At 45.4% G+C, this 18527-nt stretch overlaps 1 protein-coding gene across 1 annotated transcript; it reads right to left on the minus strand.

Annotated features, from left to right (window-relative positions):
* Positions 1-590: 590 nt before the first annotated feature.
* On the minus strand, positions 591-10724 carry TMEM214 (transmembrane protein 214). The gene is made up of 17 exons (XM_051976308.1): positions 10485-10724; positions 9688-9884; positions 7251-7401; positions 6860-6994; positions 6575-6657; positions 6127-6232; positions 5322-5403; positions 4941-5042; positions 4568-4709; positions 3991-4082; positions 3560-3608; positions 3229-3342; positions 2840-2957; positions 2519-2615; positions 2170-2338; positions 1913-2058; positions 591-1768 (listed from the first exon to the last, which is right to left on the minus strand). Exons 1-17 carry the CDS (start codon positions 10630-10632, stop codon positions 1642-1644), a joined length of 2058 nt encoding a protein of 685 aa, XP_051832268.1. The 5' UTR covers positions 10633-10724; the 3' UTR covers positions 591-1641.
* Between the last annotated feature and the right edge of the window lie 7803 nt (positions 10725-18527).

Raw genomic sequence — 18527 nt, forward strand, 5'->3', positions numbered from 1 at the left:
TTCCAACTCATCATTTATCTTCATGTATGGACACGGAAAAACCTCAAGCTCGGTTCTCTGGAGCTCAGACGCTTTCTGCAGCACCCTACGGCAGCAGATACCCCGACGGCTATCCGCGCCAGGTCTGCCTTTAGCAGGTGGGAGTGCAAGGACTCCGGGCCTGCCCAGCTCCAGAGGGAGAACTAAGGCTGCCTGACCAAGGGCACAGTCACCTGGCGAGCAGCTCTGGGGCTCAGGCCACTGGTGACATCTGTCACACAGCAGGGTCTTGGGGCCTCAGGCAGACATGTGCCACTGAATAGTTCAGGGCTATTTGGGATAGGTTTCGGCTTAATCGTGGCCTTCTTTACATAAGCTCATTGTTAAATTTTGTGCCTCTCTTCCAAGCCTGGGCCTTCACCAGGTAAACCTGTAAAACACAGCGCTGAACCATCAGGGCACTTTTCAGCCTGGCGGGGCACTACCCTTCCCTCCCACACACTACTCAGACAATGGAAAGACACGGTTTCCTAGAGCAAGCTGGAAGAGACACAAAACGGCATAGGCTGAGTATTTAGGCTAAATTAAGCAGAAATCAGGGCTGCAATACATCGAGCAGATATATTTATTCCACCGACCCAAAGTTCTTGGTGGTCACCAAAACATAACGGGGAAACGAGAGGTCAAACGTGTGTTCTTTATTCTACTCAGTAGGCATACACAGGACCCAGAAGTCGTTCTGTTGGGATGCTTGAGAGAGAGGTCCTTGGGCCTAACTAAGGTGGGGAGCAGGCACATGATCACTGGAACTCTCCCGAGCCCTGGGCCTGAGGGGCAGCTGGGGACAAGAGAAAGGAGCAGAAGCCCAGGAGAGACCCACCCTTCGACAACCTGCTTTCTCCTTTCTCCTGCCTCACAGTGCTGGGCTGGAGATGGAGCTGGTGGTGGAAACACCATGGACACGGAGGGGCCTGGTGGAGCATAAGGGGAGCTTCCCAAGGGGAGAGGAGTCTGTTTCCAGGGCTGCCATCGGGCCAGGGGAGAGACCTCGGTGACCTTGTCCGGAGTGCTAAGGGGTGTGTGCTTTCTGAGGCCCCCGCAGCTCTTGCTCTCGCGTCAGCAGCCCGCTATCATGTAACAGAATAGGTACTGAAGTCCACTGATCTCTTCTTGCCTTTTCCTCTGGCTACCCAGCTTTCCAGGTGCTATTTCCTTGAGGTCCAGGAGATCAGGAACAAGGGAGCCATGTCAGAGGAGCCAAGAAGGGGACTCTGTGAGTTTAGTCTCTTTGTGATTGAACTGTTTGTATGTTAAAGACACAGGGCAGTAAAGAAAAGATTCCCAGAGGAGCAAAAACTGCCAGATGAATGCATGGAGAGACATAGAGCTGTGTGATACAGGGTCAGAGTTCTGTGGGTCACAGAGAGGAGGTCGAGGCCTGCTGGAAGTGACACTCTTCAGGCTCATGCCTCTGCTGGGGTCTGCTAGGGCAGAGGCAGCAGATCACTTCGAGAATGGGATTAGGCCGGAACAAGGGACACCAAGTTAACAACAGCAAATAAGACATTCATGCAGACACATACTCCCATGCATATCCCCCTGCCCCTCAACAGTCTTTGCTGGCCTGTCCAAAATGGAAACAAGTGACTGCTCGGGCAGGGCCTATTGCTGGGATATCATGGTTAATGCCCAGTCCACAAGGGCAATGGTGGTGTCTTGTAGGCAGAGCCAGATCCAGTGGGCAAACTTACTCAGCTGTATCTTTATACAGTCCCAGGTCACATCACCTCTGTAAGAAGAACGTATAGGGGAGGTTCAGGTGGAAGGACACCAAATAAAGTAAACCAAAATACAAACAGTAACGTGAATTGCTAGGACAGAACAAACAGAAGGAAGGAGTGGGACAAGAAGTCTGAAGTTAAGGGGGTCTCACCTGCAGGCCTCCTGGCAACGCTCCTGGACCTGGGACAATGCAGAAAGCAACACATGCCACAGAGGGAACAGAAAGTCCTGGTACAAGAGCAGCAGCAATTCCTTTAGCTGTAGTAGCAGATGTGACAATGAGTCTGTGAACTGGGTCTGCAGTTGGAGCAGAAAGAGGAGGAAATTAGTTCAAGATTCTCCTGCTACTCTAACGGATAATAGTCTACCTGTCCAAAGGACTCCGTTCATCTCTGCTCTCTAGCTTACCCCGTGGAAAATGTCAGGGAGGTTCTCATAGGCCCAAGAAAGACAGGACACACAATAGGTAGAGATAAAGGTGACTGTTGTGTTGGTCTGGGTCCAGGCCAGCTGCAGGCTGGGTTCTAGCACCGCCATCAGATGGGAACCAAAAACAGGCAACGTCTCCTCCAGCCAGCTGTGGAGGTGGAGAAACAGTCGAATTCCTTTGGACTATTCCAACATTTTATGATGTTTATAAGGGTTAGGGGGCAGGCAGGGGGCGGGGAACAGAGAAGGAAATGCAGTCTCCCTCTGCCCCTTGGCTCCATCACACTATAGGGAAACCCCTCCAATCTTAACCCTTTGGGAGACTCACCTGTAACCCTGGAGCCCGTAGTAGTGGAGCCTGGCACAGGCCTCCTCCCCAGCAGGCAGGAAGCCAGATGACTGCAGCACCCGGGCTGACAAGGAAGCTGGCAAAGGAAGCAGAGCTGGCTTGGTGGGGGTGGTGAGAAGGGGGTGCCTGGCTGACACTGAGGAGCGAGGCCTGCAGAGGGCCAGCCGGAGGACAGCTGGGCAGCACGGCTTGGCCCAAAGGGCCGCCGGGGGGCTAGGCCCTTGGGTCCAGGTCTGACCCAGGCCCTCTCTTGCCTCCCTCCCTCTCTTTCCTTTGCCAGCCCCATCCTTGGGCTCTTACTCTGGAAGGAGCCATGTGACCGGAAGTCATGGAACAAGAAGCCAGCTGCAAACACCAGGAAGACGAGGAACAGCTGGACCCAGGGCAGCTGCCGACCTCGAGCCCGCTGCAGGAGGCCCTGGAGAAGAAAGTGTGGGGCAGTGGGGTCAGAGAGCACACGCGGATCTGAGCACGCTCTCCTAGCTATACCTTGGGAGGGGCAGGAGCCTAAACGAGGCAGTGACAAAGTGCAGGCAGCCTTGGGATTCCTGGGGAGAGGCGGCACAGATGGGGACTGGGGATACATCCTGAGTCAGGGAGCATCTGGGGTGGGGGCACAGGGACACCAGGACGGAGGAGGGAGGAGCCTGGGGATATCTGGGGGTGCACCGATCTCTGAGCAGGGTTACCTTACAGATGGTGTTGCAGGCTGTGGTGTCTTGAGTGTTACTTCCTCCTTTCCTTAGGAGCTCCTCATTTGTCATTTTGAAGGACTGAATTATTTCTTGCAAAGACTTCCTCATCTGGTGGGAAGCAAAAGGCCAGGGGCTGGGAACACAGGGTTCCCTCTTTTTTTCAGTTTTCCCTATTTAGCTTTCCCCACTTGCTGACAGCCCTCCTAGCTCAGCAGCTCTTACAGGAAAGCCAGTTGCTCAGAGAAGGCGCCATCTTAGGACCAGAACTTCTCCCGAGGGGCCCATCCCCCAAGGCAAGCTGGTTCCATCCAGCTCGGCGCCTCACCTTCTTAGGAGTTTGGTCCCAAGTCTCCAGGATATGTCCCAGCAGCAAGCTGTGGAAAAAACAGTCATTTCTCAGTGTGTTCTTGGCAAATCCAAACTATAAGAGCCCACACAGCTTTTCACATTTTCTTGCCCCTTTAAAAACCTGGCCCATCTAATTAAAAGCTCTAGTTCCAATGCATCTTTCTCAAGTCCACAAGGGAAGCTCTGAGACCCAACTTCACTACCCAGAGACAGAGGATCAGGAAAGCCTCCACCCCCAGGCCTCTTTGATTGAAAAGGGATGACTGGGAGCCCCGAAGGCGGGAGAACGGCTTTGCTCTCTGAATTGCCTTCTCCTGGTCCCCAAGACAGAAGGTAGATCTCACTGAGGGCCCCGGAAGGCAGAGGCCGCCAGGGCTCGCTTGGGCTGGCTCACTTTGTCTAGCCCACCTGGACTGTGGCAGGTGCTTGGTGTACAGCTGTCTCCAAACACTGAAGCTGAGGGCATCTAGGGCTAGACACTCGGTCAGGCTTCTCAGGAGCTGTGTGGGGAAGAGAGCAATTGCTAGAAGCACAGTTGGTCTCATAACTCAGTATTCATGGACAGTGGCGTACGAAGCCGGGGGGGATACCTCCACAACGTGGGGCCAGGCCTTGCAATGGATGCTCCAGATAACAGTCAGGAAAGTGATCCTACGGGGGATGCATCACAACTTAGAGCTCTTAGGATCGTCTTTAGATAGCAGCAAGCCCCAAAGAGCTGCAAGGATAGTTATGGTTCTAGAGCCAGCACCCAAGCTCAGTCACCGAGGCACAGAAGTAACACAAGGAGAGGGAGGTCGGAGCCACATATCTGTCAGAGTGGATAGGCAGGTGGGGGTTCGGTTACAACCGCTTTGCTGAGCGTGTCACACAGGCAAAAGGGAGTTATCAAAGGGAAGTTAAAGGCAGGCTTTTCAGGGTGAGGCAGGAAGCATTCCTCTCCAGAATTCTCAGTGATCTGCCTTGGTCTTTTTTTCATTCTTACCTCTTTCTTCATTTCAGGGGGACAGCTGGGGGTGGCTCTGGACAAGAAGGAGGGAAAGTAGGTGTGCAGAGTAGTCTCTGGCTTTGCACCAAATGCCAGCACTTTCAGTCTGGGGTAGAGCTGACAAAGCTGTTCCTGGAGGCTGTGGACAGAGTGGGGTGGAGTCACACACAAGGTATGCAGTCAGACTTTTTTTGCCCCCCAGACTTCCTCAAAGTTTGTATCTTCAGGTTAACATGACCCCGAGGGCTCACTGACTGGCAACTTAAAAGTTCTGGAGTGGGGGAAGGCATCTTCCAATCCTATGACTCTGGCTTTCCTGGGCTGCCCTGCTAGCTCTTTTGCTAGTGTCTTAAACATACAGCTGCCATACCTGGGTGCCAGGGAGTTGTTGGGCATGTAGGCAAAGTCCAGAAGTGGGAAGAAGTCCTTGGGGCCAATCATGCCAAAGCCTTTGGTGAGGTTGGGATGCATCCTGCAGAGAGTGGGGAGAAGAATGTGCAAACTTCACCCTGGACCCAACTTCCTGAAGATTTAAGTCCAATGTCTATGGCAAACGATCCCTGATCCCATCCCACTGGTCCTTTGCTTCCTCAACCTTCCACTGAAGGGATTGGGGTAAATGGCCTATTCTGATTTTCCCCATGTCTCTAAAGGGATCAGAACTTTAACACTCTATTCTGTTGCCTCAATCATTCTGTGGCCATTGCCAGACTTTTCTTAGCTCCCTCCCTGAATCCTCGAAATCACTCACAGAAGCAGTCGATCCAAATAAGCAATCGAGAAGGGAGACAGAGACTTGATTCCCAGGACAGGCAACATGATCCCCAGCCACACTATGGGAGAGTGATGGGGTAAGGCAATGTGATACAGTAATGACAGCTAGCATTTTTATAGCATTTTAACATTTGTGAAGTGCTTTACAGATTATTTGGTCTGATCCTCAGAACAATCTATGAGGTGCAAATATCATTCACATTCTATAGTTCAGGAAACTGAGATTGAGAAAGGTTCCGGGACTTGCCTAGTGTCATACAACTAGTTTTAAGACAGGGTTTCTACTCAGGGCTTCCAGAATTTAAGTCTAGTAAGTCTAATAACTATCTAGTATACTATCTAGCTAAAGAACAATCACTAGAAAATCAGGAGATCTAGAATCTGGTCTTCTAGATTCCAGTTTGGTCTTTAATACATCCAAAGCAAATTCACTTAATTTTTATAGGGTTGTGTCTCTATTTGTAAAATAAAGGGATTCAAAGAGATTATTACCACAAGCTCTTCTTATTCCTAGGACACTAAAGTTCTAAGGCCCTGTAATTTACATTTTCATAATGACTTGGACAGCCATGCTTATCAAATTTGCAAATGACTCAACCCAAGACAGATAGTCCTTAGATAAATGAGTTTTTAAGGCGCCTTTCAATTCACATTTGGTGAAAGATCAGTTCTTTTAAGTAAATACTTATTTCCACTAAGATTCTGGCTAAAGCTGTTTTGGGTTTGGAGATATACCTGAGAGGCACAAGGCAGGGAGGGGAGATCAGATGCAGTCTCATTACCTTTAAGTCCCTCGGTTAGGTTGACAAAGCCTGCCTGCCCCAGTGCCCACATGATGGTCAGACACTTTGCTGGTCGATTCTGATGGGATCTCAGTAGCTCGAGATACTGGGGAGACCAATGGAGGAGGCAGGTTATCAGTGGGGGAAGGGAGTGATGACAAATAGATGTCTAAGTCAAAGGTGAAGCATAATGAGTGCCTGATAGGTGAGAAGAGTGACAGACTAAAAAGAGACTTGAGAAAGAACAATATAAAAAGGGAACTGGAAACCAAAACTGAGTTTATAGGGTCTTACTGCAAGTACAGTATTAGCTCAGTTTAGAATTATGATAGCTGCTTTCTGTTACCATCCTTCATGTTGAACTGAAGAAAGGAAGAAATGGCACGATTCCCCTATCCCATCTCTCTTCTCAAACCTGTAACTTCATGTCCCACCACTTTGAGCTCACCTTGCCTAAGTTCATGGTGGCAATCTTGGGCTTATCTTGTAGAACTGCTTGGATACAGATGCGGTAGCCATGGAGTGACTCACCTACAAAAGTATGAGGTCCCACATCAATGAAGATTATATCTCCCCAGTAAATCTAGATTTTGCAGCTGAACCTACAGGCTACCCTATCACTTCTTGACAGATTTCACCCACAATCCACTTCTGTCCCAGATGATTTTCTGAGTTTATAAATTTCTTTACAGATATCCTTCCACCACAGAGCATTCTTTCTGGCCCTTCTTACCTGGAGTCTTGTCCATTTCCTGCAGCATGGTATAGAGACAATGGTCAAAGAAAAGTTCCAGGACACCAACTGCTTTCCCCAACAATCCTCGAATGACTCCACGAAGTTCTCGGCCCACCAGACAGTAGGGGTAATCTGGAACCGGCAAGAATCAGTTCTAGGCTTGGGGCTCATGGCAGTTCTAAGACTCTTATTTCCCTCCCTGGTTATACAGATGTGGTCTTCCTGAGCAAAATATACTCTTAATTATGGCAGAAAACAAGCTGGAGGCCTCACAGGACTGGTAAGCAGAGTTAGGGACACATTTTGGCTCTGTTACCAATCAATAAGCCTCGAAATGACTTTTTCAGAATTTTCTAGATTTACTGGGTGCTCAGGAGGGTAGACTAACCATGTGTGTGCTGGCTTAATGTAGGTTCACTTTGAGGTGCTTGCAGCTTGTAGTTGAGATATCCAGCCAAGTCCTTCACCCACACAGAGGGGTTTCCAGGGAACATGCTCTGGCTCTTCTCCATTTCCTTTTGCAGTGCTACCACATCTAGCTGCCAGGGACACAGGAATCCCAGGGTTAGTCGTTCACGAAATAGGGAAAGGTAGCCTAGGACTAGTAAGGAGTCCACAGAGCACAAGGAAATGGCAATTATTAAGAATACCATTTATGTGGCATGCTACATTTTTGTTAATTCATAACTCCAGGACATGTGAAATGAGGTAGCTATGAATGAATTATTCAAGAAACATTTATTTTTAAAACCTACAAATGCAAGGTACTGTGCTAGGAGATGGGGACATCAAGAATGGAATAATGTCTATTAGCAAAAAACTTACTTTCTAAGGAGGTCGGGTAGAAAAGTGCATAAAGTATATTTAGGATAAGGATAATAACTACAAATAGAGCCAAAGTAGTAATATCCAAGATAGTTTGGGAAGAAGGATGCTAGCAATTGAGGGGATCATCATGAAAGGCTTTATGTAGGAGAGGTCTGAGCTGAGAACTGAAGAGAGGAATTCTGTGAGGAAGAAATGAGGAGGGAGTGTGTCCTAGATATGGACAGCAGTCAATGCCAGTGTATGGAGATTGGGAATGTGAAGAACAGAGAAAAAGCACGCTCAGCTGGACAGTGGAGGACAGAAGGGCAAGTACTATACAACAAGACCAGAAAGACAGGCTGGAAACGGAATGTGACAGAATTTAAACGCCAAATAGAGAGATATATACTTGGTTTTTAGAGGCAAGAGGATACTGCTGTAATCTGAATTAGGGACTGAGAAGCTGAGATTTGTGCTCAAAGAAAACCACTTTGACAGTAATATGACTTGAGGCAGGGAGGCTAATTGGGAGGCTGTTGCAATAATATAGATAAGAGATGATTAGAGTCTGAACAACGGTGGTAGCTTTGTGAGTAAAGAGAAGGGGGTAAAGAGAAGGTGTTGAATATGAGATATATTGTGAAATAAGAGATATATTTGGTAACTGATTGAAATGGAGTGAGGTAGAATAAAGAATACTGAGATTGGAAACCTGCAAGACAGGAAAAATATTGATGCCTTCAACCAAAACAGGAAGTTTGGAAGAGGGATAAGGATTTTTTTTTTTTTTTTTTGGTAGGGAGGAAACCAATGAGTTCTCTTTTAGACCTGTTGAATTTTAGATGAATCCAGAATATTCAGTTTGAAATATTCAAGAAGCAATTGCTAAAATGGGAGGCAAGTTCAAGGGAGAGAAAGAAAATGAATATATAGATCTGAGTCAACTGCAGAGATAGTAATTAAATCCATGAGAATTGTTGAGATTACTGAGATAGAATACTCAGATAGAAGAGGACCCATTAGAGCCTTGGAGTACACCCACAGTTAGGAGGTATGAGCTAGGTGATAAACTAGCAAAGGAGACTGAGAAGTGGTTAGACAGGTAGAAGAACCAGAGAGAGCAGTGTTACAAAAATCCAGATAGGAAAGAATATCAAGAAGAGGGTGGGGTGGTCCACAGTATCAAATGTAGAAGATCCTGAATGATGAGGGTTGAGAAAAGCCCATGACATTTGGCAATTGAGAAATCACTGATAATTTCAGAAGGCAGTTTCAGTTAAGTGATGAGACTGCTGAAAGCCAGATTACAAGAATGGAGGGCTGAGTGAAAGGGGAAGTGAAGGCAACAAGGAGATATTTTTCTAGGAGTTTATAAGACAGTAAATAAGATGGTAGTATTTAGTGAAATTTTTTTTAAGGATAAAGGAGATGGGACCAAAAGAAATAGGGAAGAAATCAGCAGAGAAAAGGGTTAGAGAGAGAACAGGAATGACTCAAATTACAATAATTTGGAAAAGAAAAGGAGGAGGGGTTCAAAGGCATATACAGCAGTGTTGGGCCCAGCAAGAAGGGCTACTCTGTCAGAAACTGGTAGAAAAGTATAAACACCTAGAAAAGTGATTCCTAGGAAACATTTATTTTTAATTTTTTCACTCAAAGAGGCCACCCTGCCTCTCATGCCCTTTACAGATGTCAATGAGGAAACTGCTCTGATGATCACTATGTCCATGAAACGTAGTGATTTTTAGGCAATCAGGCTCTCCAGCCCCTGTTTCTTACTCCCTTCTTCCTTTGGTTTCTGGGCTCTAGGGGCTTTCTTCATCTTTCTCCACTAAGCTTTCACCTCTTCCGACGAGCCCGGAAGCGAGGTCCTGGCTGGAATGCCGCCTGTCCCTCTGATAGTAGCCGAGTCCATTCTGGACTCTGTCCCTCCTTCTCTCTCCCTCCTTCCAGGCCCCATTTGTTTCATGTTCTCCCTGCAGGTGCCCCCTCCCCTCCTCCTAGCCCGCACCACTCACCGCCTTCATGGCCTCCTCCAGGCTGCGGAAGCGGCCCTGCTTGGTGCTCTGGTCGGCGAGGGCAGCTGCCTTTTTGGTTTTTTTGGCCGTTTTCTTGTGCTCGGTGGGAGCCGGTGGGGGCACTTGCTCCTTGTTGTGCTTTTTCATCACCTTCTGAAAGCCCAGCTCAAAAAGAGTGCCTGAGGGCTGAATGGCAGCTGCGGAGCGGGGTTAGGGGAGGGGGCGGTAGAGACAGAGAAGGAGAGGCAGACCTGAGCCAGGGCAAGCTCAGCGGTCGGGGCCGGGGTCAGTCCTCCCTGGCCAGAGTTCCCCTCGGCTCTCCCGATGGCTCCCGGGTGCAGCCTGCGGTCCGGGGCCGGCCGGGGGAGGGGGCAGGGGGCAGCTGTCTCTCCTTTCCTCCCAGCTGTTGGGCTTTAGCCTCCGTGGGGGCAGGGAGACAGGCACACTACACTATGCATGCATGTAAGCATATGTGTATTTCGGGGGAGGGGGTGTCACGTTTCTGAGACCCGACTGCTCCCTCCTCCAGTGCAATCCCGCAAGCTTTGTAATTCAGCGGTCCCCATGTGCCTAGCACAGGGCTGGGCGCTGGGGTAATAAGAATAAAAATGAAAACGTTCCGCCCCTCGAGGAGTTTATATTCTCCGGCCCGGGCGGGAAGGATGGAGGGTCCTATGTCCCGGCCGGGAGCTCCAGCTGCATCCACCCCCGATGGCTCCGCGCTCCTCCCGACGGGGCTGTCGGTTCGGGTCCCGGAACGCTACGGCCAGGCCCTACGGCCCAGGATCGGTACTCACGGACCAGCTCGATGCTCCGCGCTCGGTTCGCTTCCCCGAGTGCCCGGCGGCTCCCGCCGCCGCCTCCTCCTCCGCTGCCGCCGCCCCCAGGCCGCCGGCCCTTCCTCACCACTTCCCAGCGACCTCCGCCCGCTGCTGTGGCCGCCATGGTCTAGTCTCTCCCTCCGCCACTCCCAAGACAGACCGACAGACAGACTGACAAGCAAGCACTTCCCCCCGAAGCCGGCCCAGGCCCCCAACTCTACGTCCGCGCCTGCGCAAAGAGCGCGGTGCCACGTCTCTCCCAGGCGATAACCGCCCGCGCTGTATGCTGGGGCTTGTAGTCTTGACGTAGGCCTCGGTAGGGGTGGGGCATCGGCCTAAAAGGAGAGGAGCCGTAACCTCCTACTGGAGGGACAGCAGTGAGTTTGCTGGGTTGAACCCTCGAGTCTCCAGGTCACGAAGATGTCACCCCCTTCCCACCCCCCCACCCTCCTGGTCTCCCTCTCCTCCAATCACAGCAGGAGTGCCGTGGGAAGCCGGACTTGATGTTTGCGGAAAGCTGGTGAAAGACTGCCTGCCACGTGCATCGTTTCCTTGATGCTCCTCAGTCTGATGAAGCAGGCGGAGGGGGAGTCTGTCAGATCGGAGTCCCCATTGCCCCAACGGAGCTCAGAGAGCTCACGTGGCTACTCCAGCGCTCCCGCCTCCACTTCTGGGGGTCAGGGCAAGTGTGACGGAGTAGGGAGGGCAGGGTTATGGTTCGGGGCTGGACCTGCGCAAAGGAGGCCGAGCGAGGTCCTTCCCGTACCTCCCCGCCGCGCCGTTGCCTCTGCCTGGCCGTCCCGTTCTCCCTCTTCGTTTGACACATAAGGACGGCTAGCCTCAGATGGTTGTGGCCGGGTAGAGACTTCAAAGGCCGAGCTGGACCCCAGATCCGGCTCTCTTTGCACTGCCCTAAACTGCTCTCCCTCCCATTCCCTAAATAGAGGAAGAAAATGACCTCCCGAAGGCCACACGGGCAGCCACTAAGTAGCCAAGTTAGGGTCTGAATCCATTTCTTGCAAATTACGTGCTTTTGACCCTACCTCGGACGGCCTGATTTTAACTTTTCCTTCGATAGCCTGAACGTCCTTCTCCTGTACAGCTACTATGCAACATACGCGCTGGCCCAAGATGACCCCTGACCCTGCTGAAAGCAGCTCTTACCGCGTCTCCGGGTGTTCCAAGAACAAGCTGCTCTGACTAAAGGTCTGTTGGGAAGGGGGGGGGGGCGCTTATGTCAGCGCGCAGGGGTCAGCGCCCAGCAGAAGCGGATCATTTTTTTACCACTGGGCATCAGTCGTGCCCCCCATTCGGGGTTAAGTGACACAACTAGTAAGTGTCGAGGCCGATTTTGAACTCAGGTCTTTCTAACTCCAGGCCTGGGGCTCTATCCACTGCCCCACTGGACTGCCCTGTATTCTTTGATTACAGTTCTTCTTTCCTGAAGTAGGCTGTATATTTGAGATTAAAGTTCACGGTTGGCTCAGCCAAACTCAGGGGCATATAATGTTACTCCACTGGCCTGGGAATCAGATGATCTGGGCTGTATTTAGTATCAGCTCCAGATGTTAGAAGTGTGACCTTTACTTCATCTCTTTAAACCTGTTCCCTTGTTCCTAAAAGGAGGGCAGCCATGCTTGTGGTCATTGCCTTAAAGGGTCCTGAGGAAAGCATTTTGCAATTCTACAGAATTGTAGAAACACGAGAAGTGCCTACACAGCATAGAAACTGTAATACCGGGGAAGGAGCTCAGCTTCTGGAGTCAGAAGTCTTGGAGTTCAAATCTCTCTGAAACTCACTTGACCTCCTTCAGTCTCAAGTTCCTCATGAATAAAAGGAAGGGGGTGTGCTAAATGGTCTCTGAAATAACTCCATTTCTAGGTCCATGTGCCTCTAATCTAGTCCTGCAGTTGGACTCTTCATTGAATCCAGAAGAAAAGAATAGGTTTTTTTTTTTTTTTTTAATGGCAGTAGGACAAAGAGCACCTAGACTGTACATTCTGTGAATTGAATATGTGTAGGGCATCCAGAAAAGCCATTGTGACCTTTGGCTTTATCAGGAGGACCATACCTTTAAAACACCCCAATTTATTTTTTTAGGATAATCTAAGCTTTGTTTGATTAAGAATCTTTCCCATATCTATAGTTTTGAAAGGTATCTTTTTCTCCTATAATTTGTGATATTATTTCTTACATCAGTTTCACATTTTTATTGACTAGTTATAAAGAAATAAATGGGATATTCATCAGATTTGCAGATGGCACTATGCTGGAAGGAATAACTAATGTATTGGATGTCAGGATCCAAAAATATTCTGATAGGCCAGAGCATTGGACGGAATATAATAAGACAAAATTCAACCAAGACAAATGGGAAAGACATACACTTGGCTTCAAAAATTCATCTTCAGTACAAGATGCAGAAGTTGCTGGAGAAAAAAAAAAGATCATGTTTTAGCATGCTGCTAGCTTAATATGGGTCAGCAATATATGTGGCTGCTGAGAAATGGATATGACCTTGGGCTTCATTGAGAAGTCTAGCTTCTGGTGCTCGAGCAAAGAAGGTACAACTATGAGATTCTGTAATCAGACCACATCTTGATTAATGTGTTCAGTTCTGGGGGACACAATGTAAGGAGACTATTGATAAGTTGGGCAGGGGAAAATCTTGAGTCCTTATCACGGGGAGGATAAGTTGAAGGAACTGGGAATGTTTAAGCTTGTGAAGAGAAGAGCTGGTAGAGTATATGATAGCTTTTTATTGTGTTAGAAGGACTGTCCTATGGATGAGGCATTAGATTTGTTCTCTTTGGCTCCAGAAGGCAGAGGAGGGCCTACCCAGCGTGAGCATCTTGATGTCTGCCCTGCATATAGAATCTCAGAATTGGAAGAGATTGAGGAGGCTGCCTGAACAAGAATCCCCTAACACAGCACTAGGTTGTCATGCATTCTGTGCTTGAACATCATACATACAATGATGGGAAACCCACATGCCTTCCAAAGGGACCCAAGTTAAATTGACTTCCATACATGGTGTTAGGTTCTTCCCCCCAGAAGATCTTCAAGCAAAGGCTGGAAACCACCTTGTTAAATGTGTAGCCACTGAGATCATGTCCATCTCTGAAATCATGTGGTTTTGCTAGTCCACGAGCTTTAACAGCAATTTAAAAGTATTGTTTGTCATATGGCAATTACAGTGGTGAAGAATATTCATGTGAGAAAATCTAGGAATCAGAGTAAAGATACATAGGTACGTGGGGAAAGAACAATGGAAGAAAAAACAGGAGTAATTTTAATCATTGGAGTATGCTACAGAGTATCTAGCACAAATTAGAAATAAAAGAGAAGCTTTAGAAACAAATCATGGTCTTCTCACAGAAGCTGGATATAATAAAAATGAATAACTTCAATTATCTAGATATCCTCTGCAGCTCTCTTTCTACCCAAACCAGCAAGTAATAATAGATAACAGGATTACCAATACCTGACTAGGGCAGGATAAATCAAAACCATCACTTCTCTATTCCTGGAAATTGTGCTTCCCTTAATGAAGCCCCCAGTTATATTAGTTTTCTTGCTTATGGTTTTCCTCTTCACTCATATTGAAATTATAGTCCACTAATATCACAGATCTTTTTCAGAATTGTTATTTAGCCACTCTTCCCCATATTATACTCATGAAAACATTTTTTATAACTTGTTTTTGTCATCTTCATTTCCTATTTCTCTCCCTCCTCCTCCTTATTTTAAACTGAGAAGAAAAAGAAAAAGCAATTTAATAAATCTAACCAAAACATAAACAACCTGATAGTTTATGTAGTATTTTATAATCATAGACTCTCATCTTTTCAAAGAAGGATGATCTATTCAGTGCTGGAAAAGACTTTAGCAGGCATTACCTAACTTTTATTTTACAGATGAGCAAATTCTGGGGCTCTGAGAGTTTAAGTGATTTGCAGGTAGAAAATGGCAGAGTAATCCTTTGACTTCAAATTCAGCATTCTGGACAAAAGTGCATTTTTTTTTAACTTAAAAAAAAAGGATTTTTTTTCTCCTTTTTTCTTACCCTCTCCACCTTGGGAAAAGAAGTAACCCTTGAAACAAATATACATAATCCAGCAAAACAAATTGCTATATTTACCATATCCAAAAAAAGTATGTTTCTGCATCTTATGTTTATTATCAAAAAGTGGGTAGCATCATGTTTCATCATTGGTCCTCTGAAACCATGGTTGGTTATTACATTGATCAGAGTTTTTAACTCTTTCAAAGTTGTCTTTACAGCATTCTTGTTACTGTAGAAATTGTTCTCTTCATTTCACTCTGCATCAGTTCATGCAGCTTAGGGTTTTTTTTGAAACTGTCAGATTCATTTTCTTATCCAAGACTAAGTTTGAGCTGATTGTTTGAACCCTATCAGAAGAATGCAGTCTTCTTTTTAGACTTCATCTTAGTTTTTGGGTTCAAAATTTGGGTCCAAAATTTTAGCCTATCAACTTCTTTTTGATTTCTTAATCTCTAATGACATGTGTGCTAACCTGTTAAGTTCTGTTATCTATATATTTGAAAATCATGCCCTCTATGCCTTTGTCCATATTTTTAAAAAAGCACAGAATCAAGGTATTGAGATCTCTGGGATATACTTTATTAAAGACCACCTTCAAATTAATAGGAAACTCTTTGACTCCAGCCATTCAACCAATTTAAAATATAGCTTAACTATACTATGACCTAGTCCACAACACCACTTTTTCCATGATTTTTGTGGAATGTGACATGACTATCAAATGCTTTACTAAAATCTAGCAAAACAATGTTTATCACGGTTCCCTGAAGTATTAGTCTGATTATACTGTCATATATAGCTTTTTGCATATTCTGTACCTGTAGCCTGTCATTTCACTGCTAAGAAAGAGTAAGACATATTTTGTCATCAGGTTTCCAGAACCCAAGTTGCATGGGTTTGTGAAGATCTATTGACTTTTTGTGAACATTACTTCTTTTTCTACACATTTACATTTAATAAGTTTGTCAGGAATCAAAGTTAGTTAAAACATTAACCTATAGTTTTCTCCTATTTGAAAACTGGGGTATCTGGGGGAAAATCTGGCTTAATGTTGCCTGTTTTCTAAAAAACTTTCAAAGATCTCTGATAAAAGTTGAACACTCACAAATTTGATAATTTGAGAACAGATTACTATTTAGGATCTAGTAAAATTCATCCAAGGCAGCCAGGTGCTTTCTCACTGAATCCTAACTTACCTGTGGCATCAAATATCTATTGGTCTTTTTATCTTTTCTATTCCAAAGAACATTTTCTTTGGCAGATAAATATGGCAAGTAAAAATTATTCCAGTTACCCAAAGCTTCTTTGGGTCCTGTCCTTTCTTTGATCTTCCTCTTTGTCCAATATAGCCAATCTCCCCTCCAAAAAAGAAATCCAAACATGGTCTCATTTGTTATTTCTGGATTTACTCGGTTGCCTTAACTCCATTTGAGCTTTAGCCACTTCAAGACTCTGCCATGCTTCTGTCTTCATCCTTGCTTATTTATTCTTGCTTCCTCTCCCCTTCTGTACTTGACTCACCCCCCCCCCCCAATTACATGTAAAGATAATCTTCAACATTCATTTTCGTAATATTTTGAGTTCCAAATTTTTTCTCCCCCTCCCCCTTACTTCTCTTTTCCCCAAGACAGCAAGCTGGTTATACATGTATAATTATTTTAAACATATTTCCATATTGTTTTGAAAGAAAAATCAAAATAAAAGGGAAAGAACCATGACAAAGAAAATCGACCTTTAAAAAATTGTTTTATTGATGCCATTTGCATTTTATGTGGCAATCATGTTGAGATATACCCTCAACAACCTTTAGTGGTTCACTACTGTCCATACAAATGGCAGCCAATACTGAGATTCCTTCCAGGCACTTCATAATTTCCATCCCTTATATGAGAGATGTGATAATCCCTCCAGATGCTTAGAAACTATTGTATTCCCTGGGTTTTTATATACTTTTTTTTTGTTGTACTTAAAAATACAAGATTTCCCTAGGAAGCCATATTGGTTTCTTTAAAGAACTTCCTTAATTCCTCCCCATTGGGATGTTCTTTTGACCTCTCTATAATGTCACTCTTGAAATCTCTTTCTTAGGCTCACTTTCCTCCAAGAATTTTAGGCCAGGGAATCCTTTTGTTACTTTCTTTTCTCTGAACTCTTTGAAATTTGCTCTCCTATCTATCACAAATTCTAAGATGAAGTGATCACGGCCTCCCAGTGTTCCCATCATTTCATTCCAGCAACTCTTCCTCCGTTTATGATAATCAGATCCAGAATAGAAATTCTTCTCATAGATTATTCTACTTTTGAGAAATGAAATAGCATTAAGGCAAATAAGGAAGTTATTAGTAGTTCTACCTTAGGCAGAGCACTGCAGCAGATGTCCAGATAATTGAAGTTCTTACTACTACTACTACATATCATGTCTCTATAACAGGCTTATGATGTTTCTCAGAAAGATGCCTCATCATTGTTCCCTTTTAATTCATATGACTGTAGTATGCTCCATTGACAATACTACTTCTGTTTTTGCTCTCTGTGCCTTCGATGATCTTTGAGGGCTGTTGTAATAGAAAAATTCATCCTGCAGGCACCTTGGTGATGAGCCTTTCCAGGAGTAACTAGACAGGCTCTCAAACAATTTTAATCATAGCTAGTATTTATAGCATATGCTACATGCATATGCCAAATGATGTCATAACTATTTTATTTCATTAACCTGTGAGATAGTTACTATTATTATTGCCATTTTTTAGATGAGGATGCTGAGGCTGAAAGTGATTTTCCTAGGATCACATAGATAAGATTTTCCAGGTCAAACACTGCACTATCTAGAGTTGTCACTTTACCTTTCTAAGCCTAAGTTTGCTCATCTGTAAAGTAAGGATAATTTTTTTTTTTTATAGTTGCTGTGGAAGCAGATTTCTTTCATTTTACTTTAATAGCTTTCCTCATAAATATATCCAGATATAGTTTTCAACATTCACCTTTGCAAAACCTTATGTTCAAAATGTTTCTCCTCCCTTTTCCTTTCCCCTTTCCCATAGACATGAAGCTAATTAAAAATATTTTGAACTTAAAATATATAACTACAAAAAAAGAACATTTCCATATACATAGCACAACATAAAAAGAGGATTCACTATAAAAACATTTCAGACTTTAAAAAAAAACTAAGTTTTACATTTTCAAAGCTACTTTGCTATGCTTCCTCCATTTGTTTATTTTCTGCTGTGCACTTCTTTACTTTTTTCTCTCCCTCTATAGCTTGCCCTAGAGAGGGCTACCATTAGATAACAAAATCATTTGACAGACCTCTTTGCAATTTCCAGTTCTTTGCTACCCCAAAGAGAGTTATATTTTAGAACATTTAGGTTCTTTTCCTTTCCCCCAATCAAGTTGGGAAACAAACAGACCTAATAATGGAATTGCTGGGTCAAAGGATGTAGACAGTTTAATAACTTTTTGGGCCTAATTCCAGATTGGTCTTCAAAATGATAATTATTAAATAATGGTTAAGATGTCTAGTTTGCTCTTTTATTTTGTGGCTGGATTTTGATTATTTTCAAATATTCTCATCCCCTAGTTTTGCTCAGCCTCAAGAACAGCCATCTTTGTCTCCTTTTATCCATGACAGCTGTATATCTGGGCCCCTCCATCTGTGAGACAAACACCTCCAGTGATAGCAGCTACCATGAAGTAGTAAGGGGTACTTCCTCACAACCACTTTCCTATAGATTTTCACTTGCTTTAGTTTTGTGGCTTGATTTTCTTTGCACTGTTCTCATACGTTTATTTTGCCCAGACATTATTTAGAGGTCTAAGATCCAGGTCAGAGTTGAAATTTTGAACTCAAGGATAGATTGTAATTTCTGGGCGCTGATGAATAGCCAGGATGTTGCTTCAGGGGCATGAAGGAAGCCCAACCCATGGCTCAATGGAGGAAGACATGGCACCAA

The sequence above is a fragment of the Antechinus flavipes genome, chromosome 2 (genome assembly GCF_016432865.1).
Source record: "Antechinus flavipes isolate AdamAnt ecotype Samford, QLD, Australia chromosome 2, AdamAnt_v2, whole genome shotgun sequence".
Classification (NCBI taxonomy): domain Eukaryota; kingdom Metazoa; phylum Chordata; class Mammalia; order Dasyuromorphia; family Dasyuridae; genus Antechinus; species Antechinus flavipes.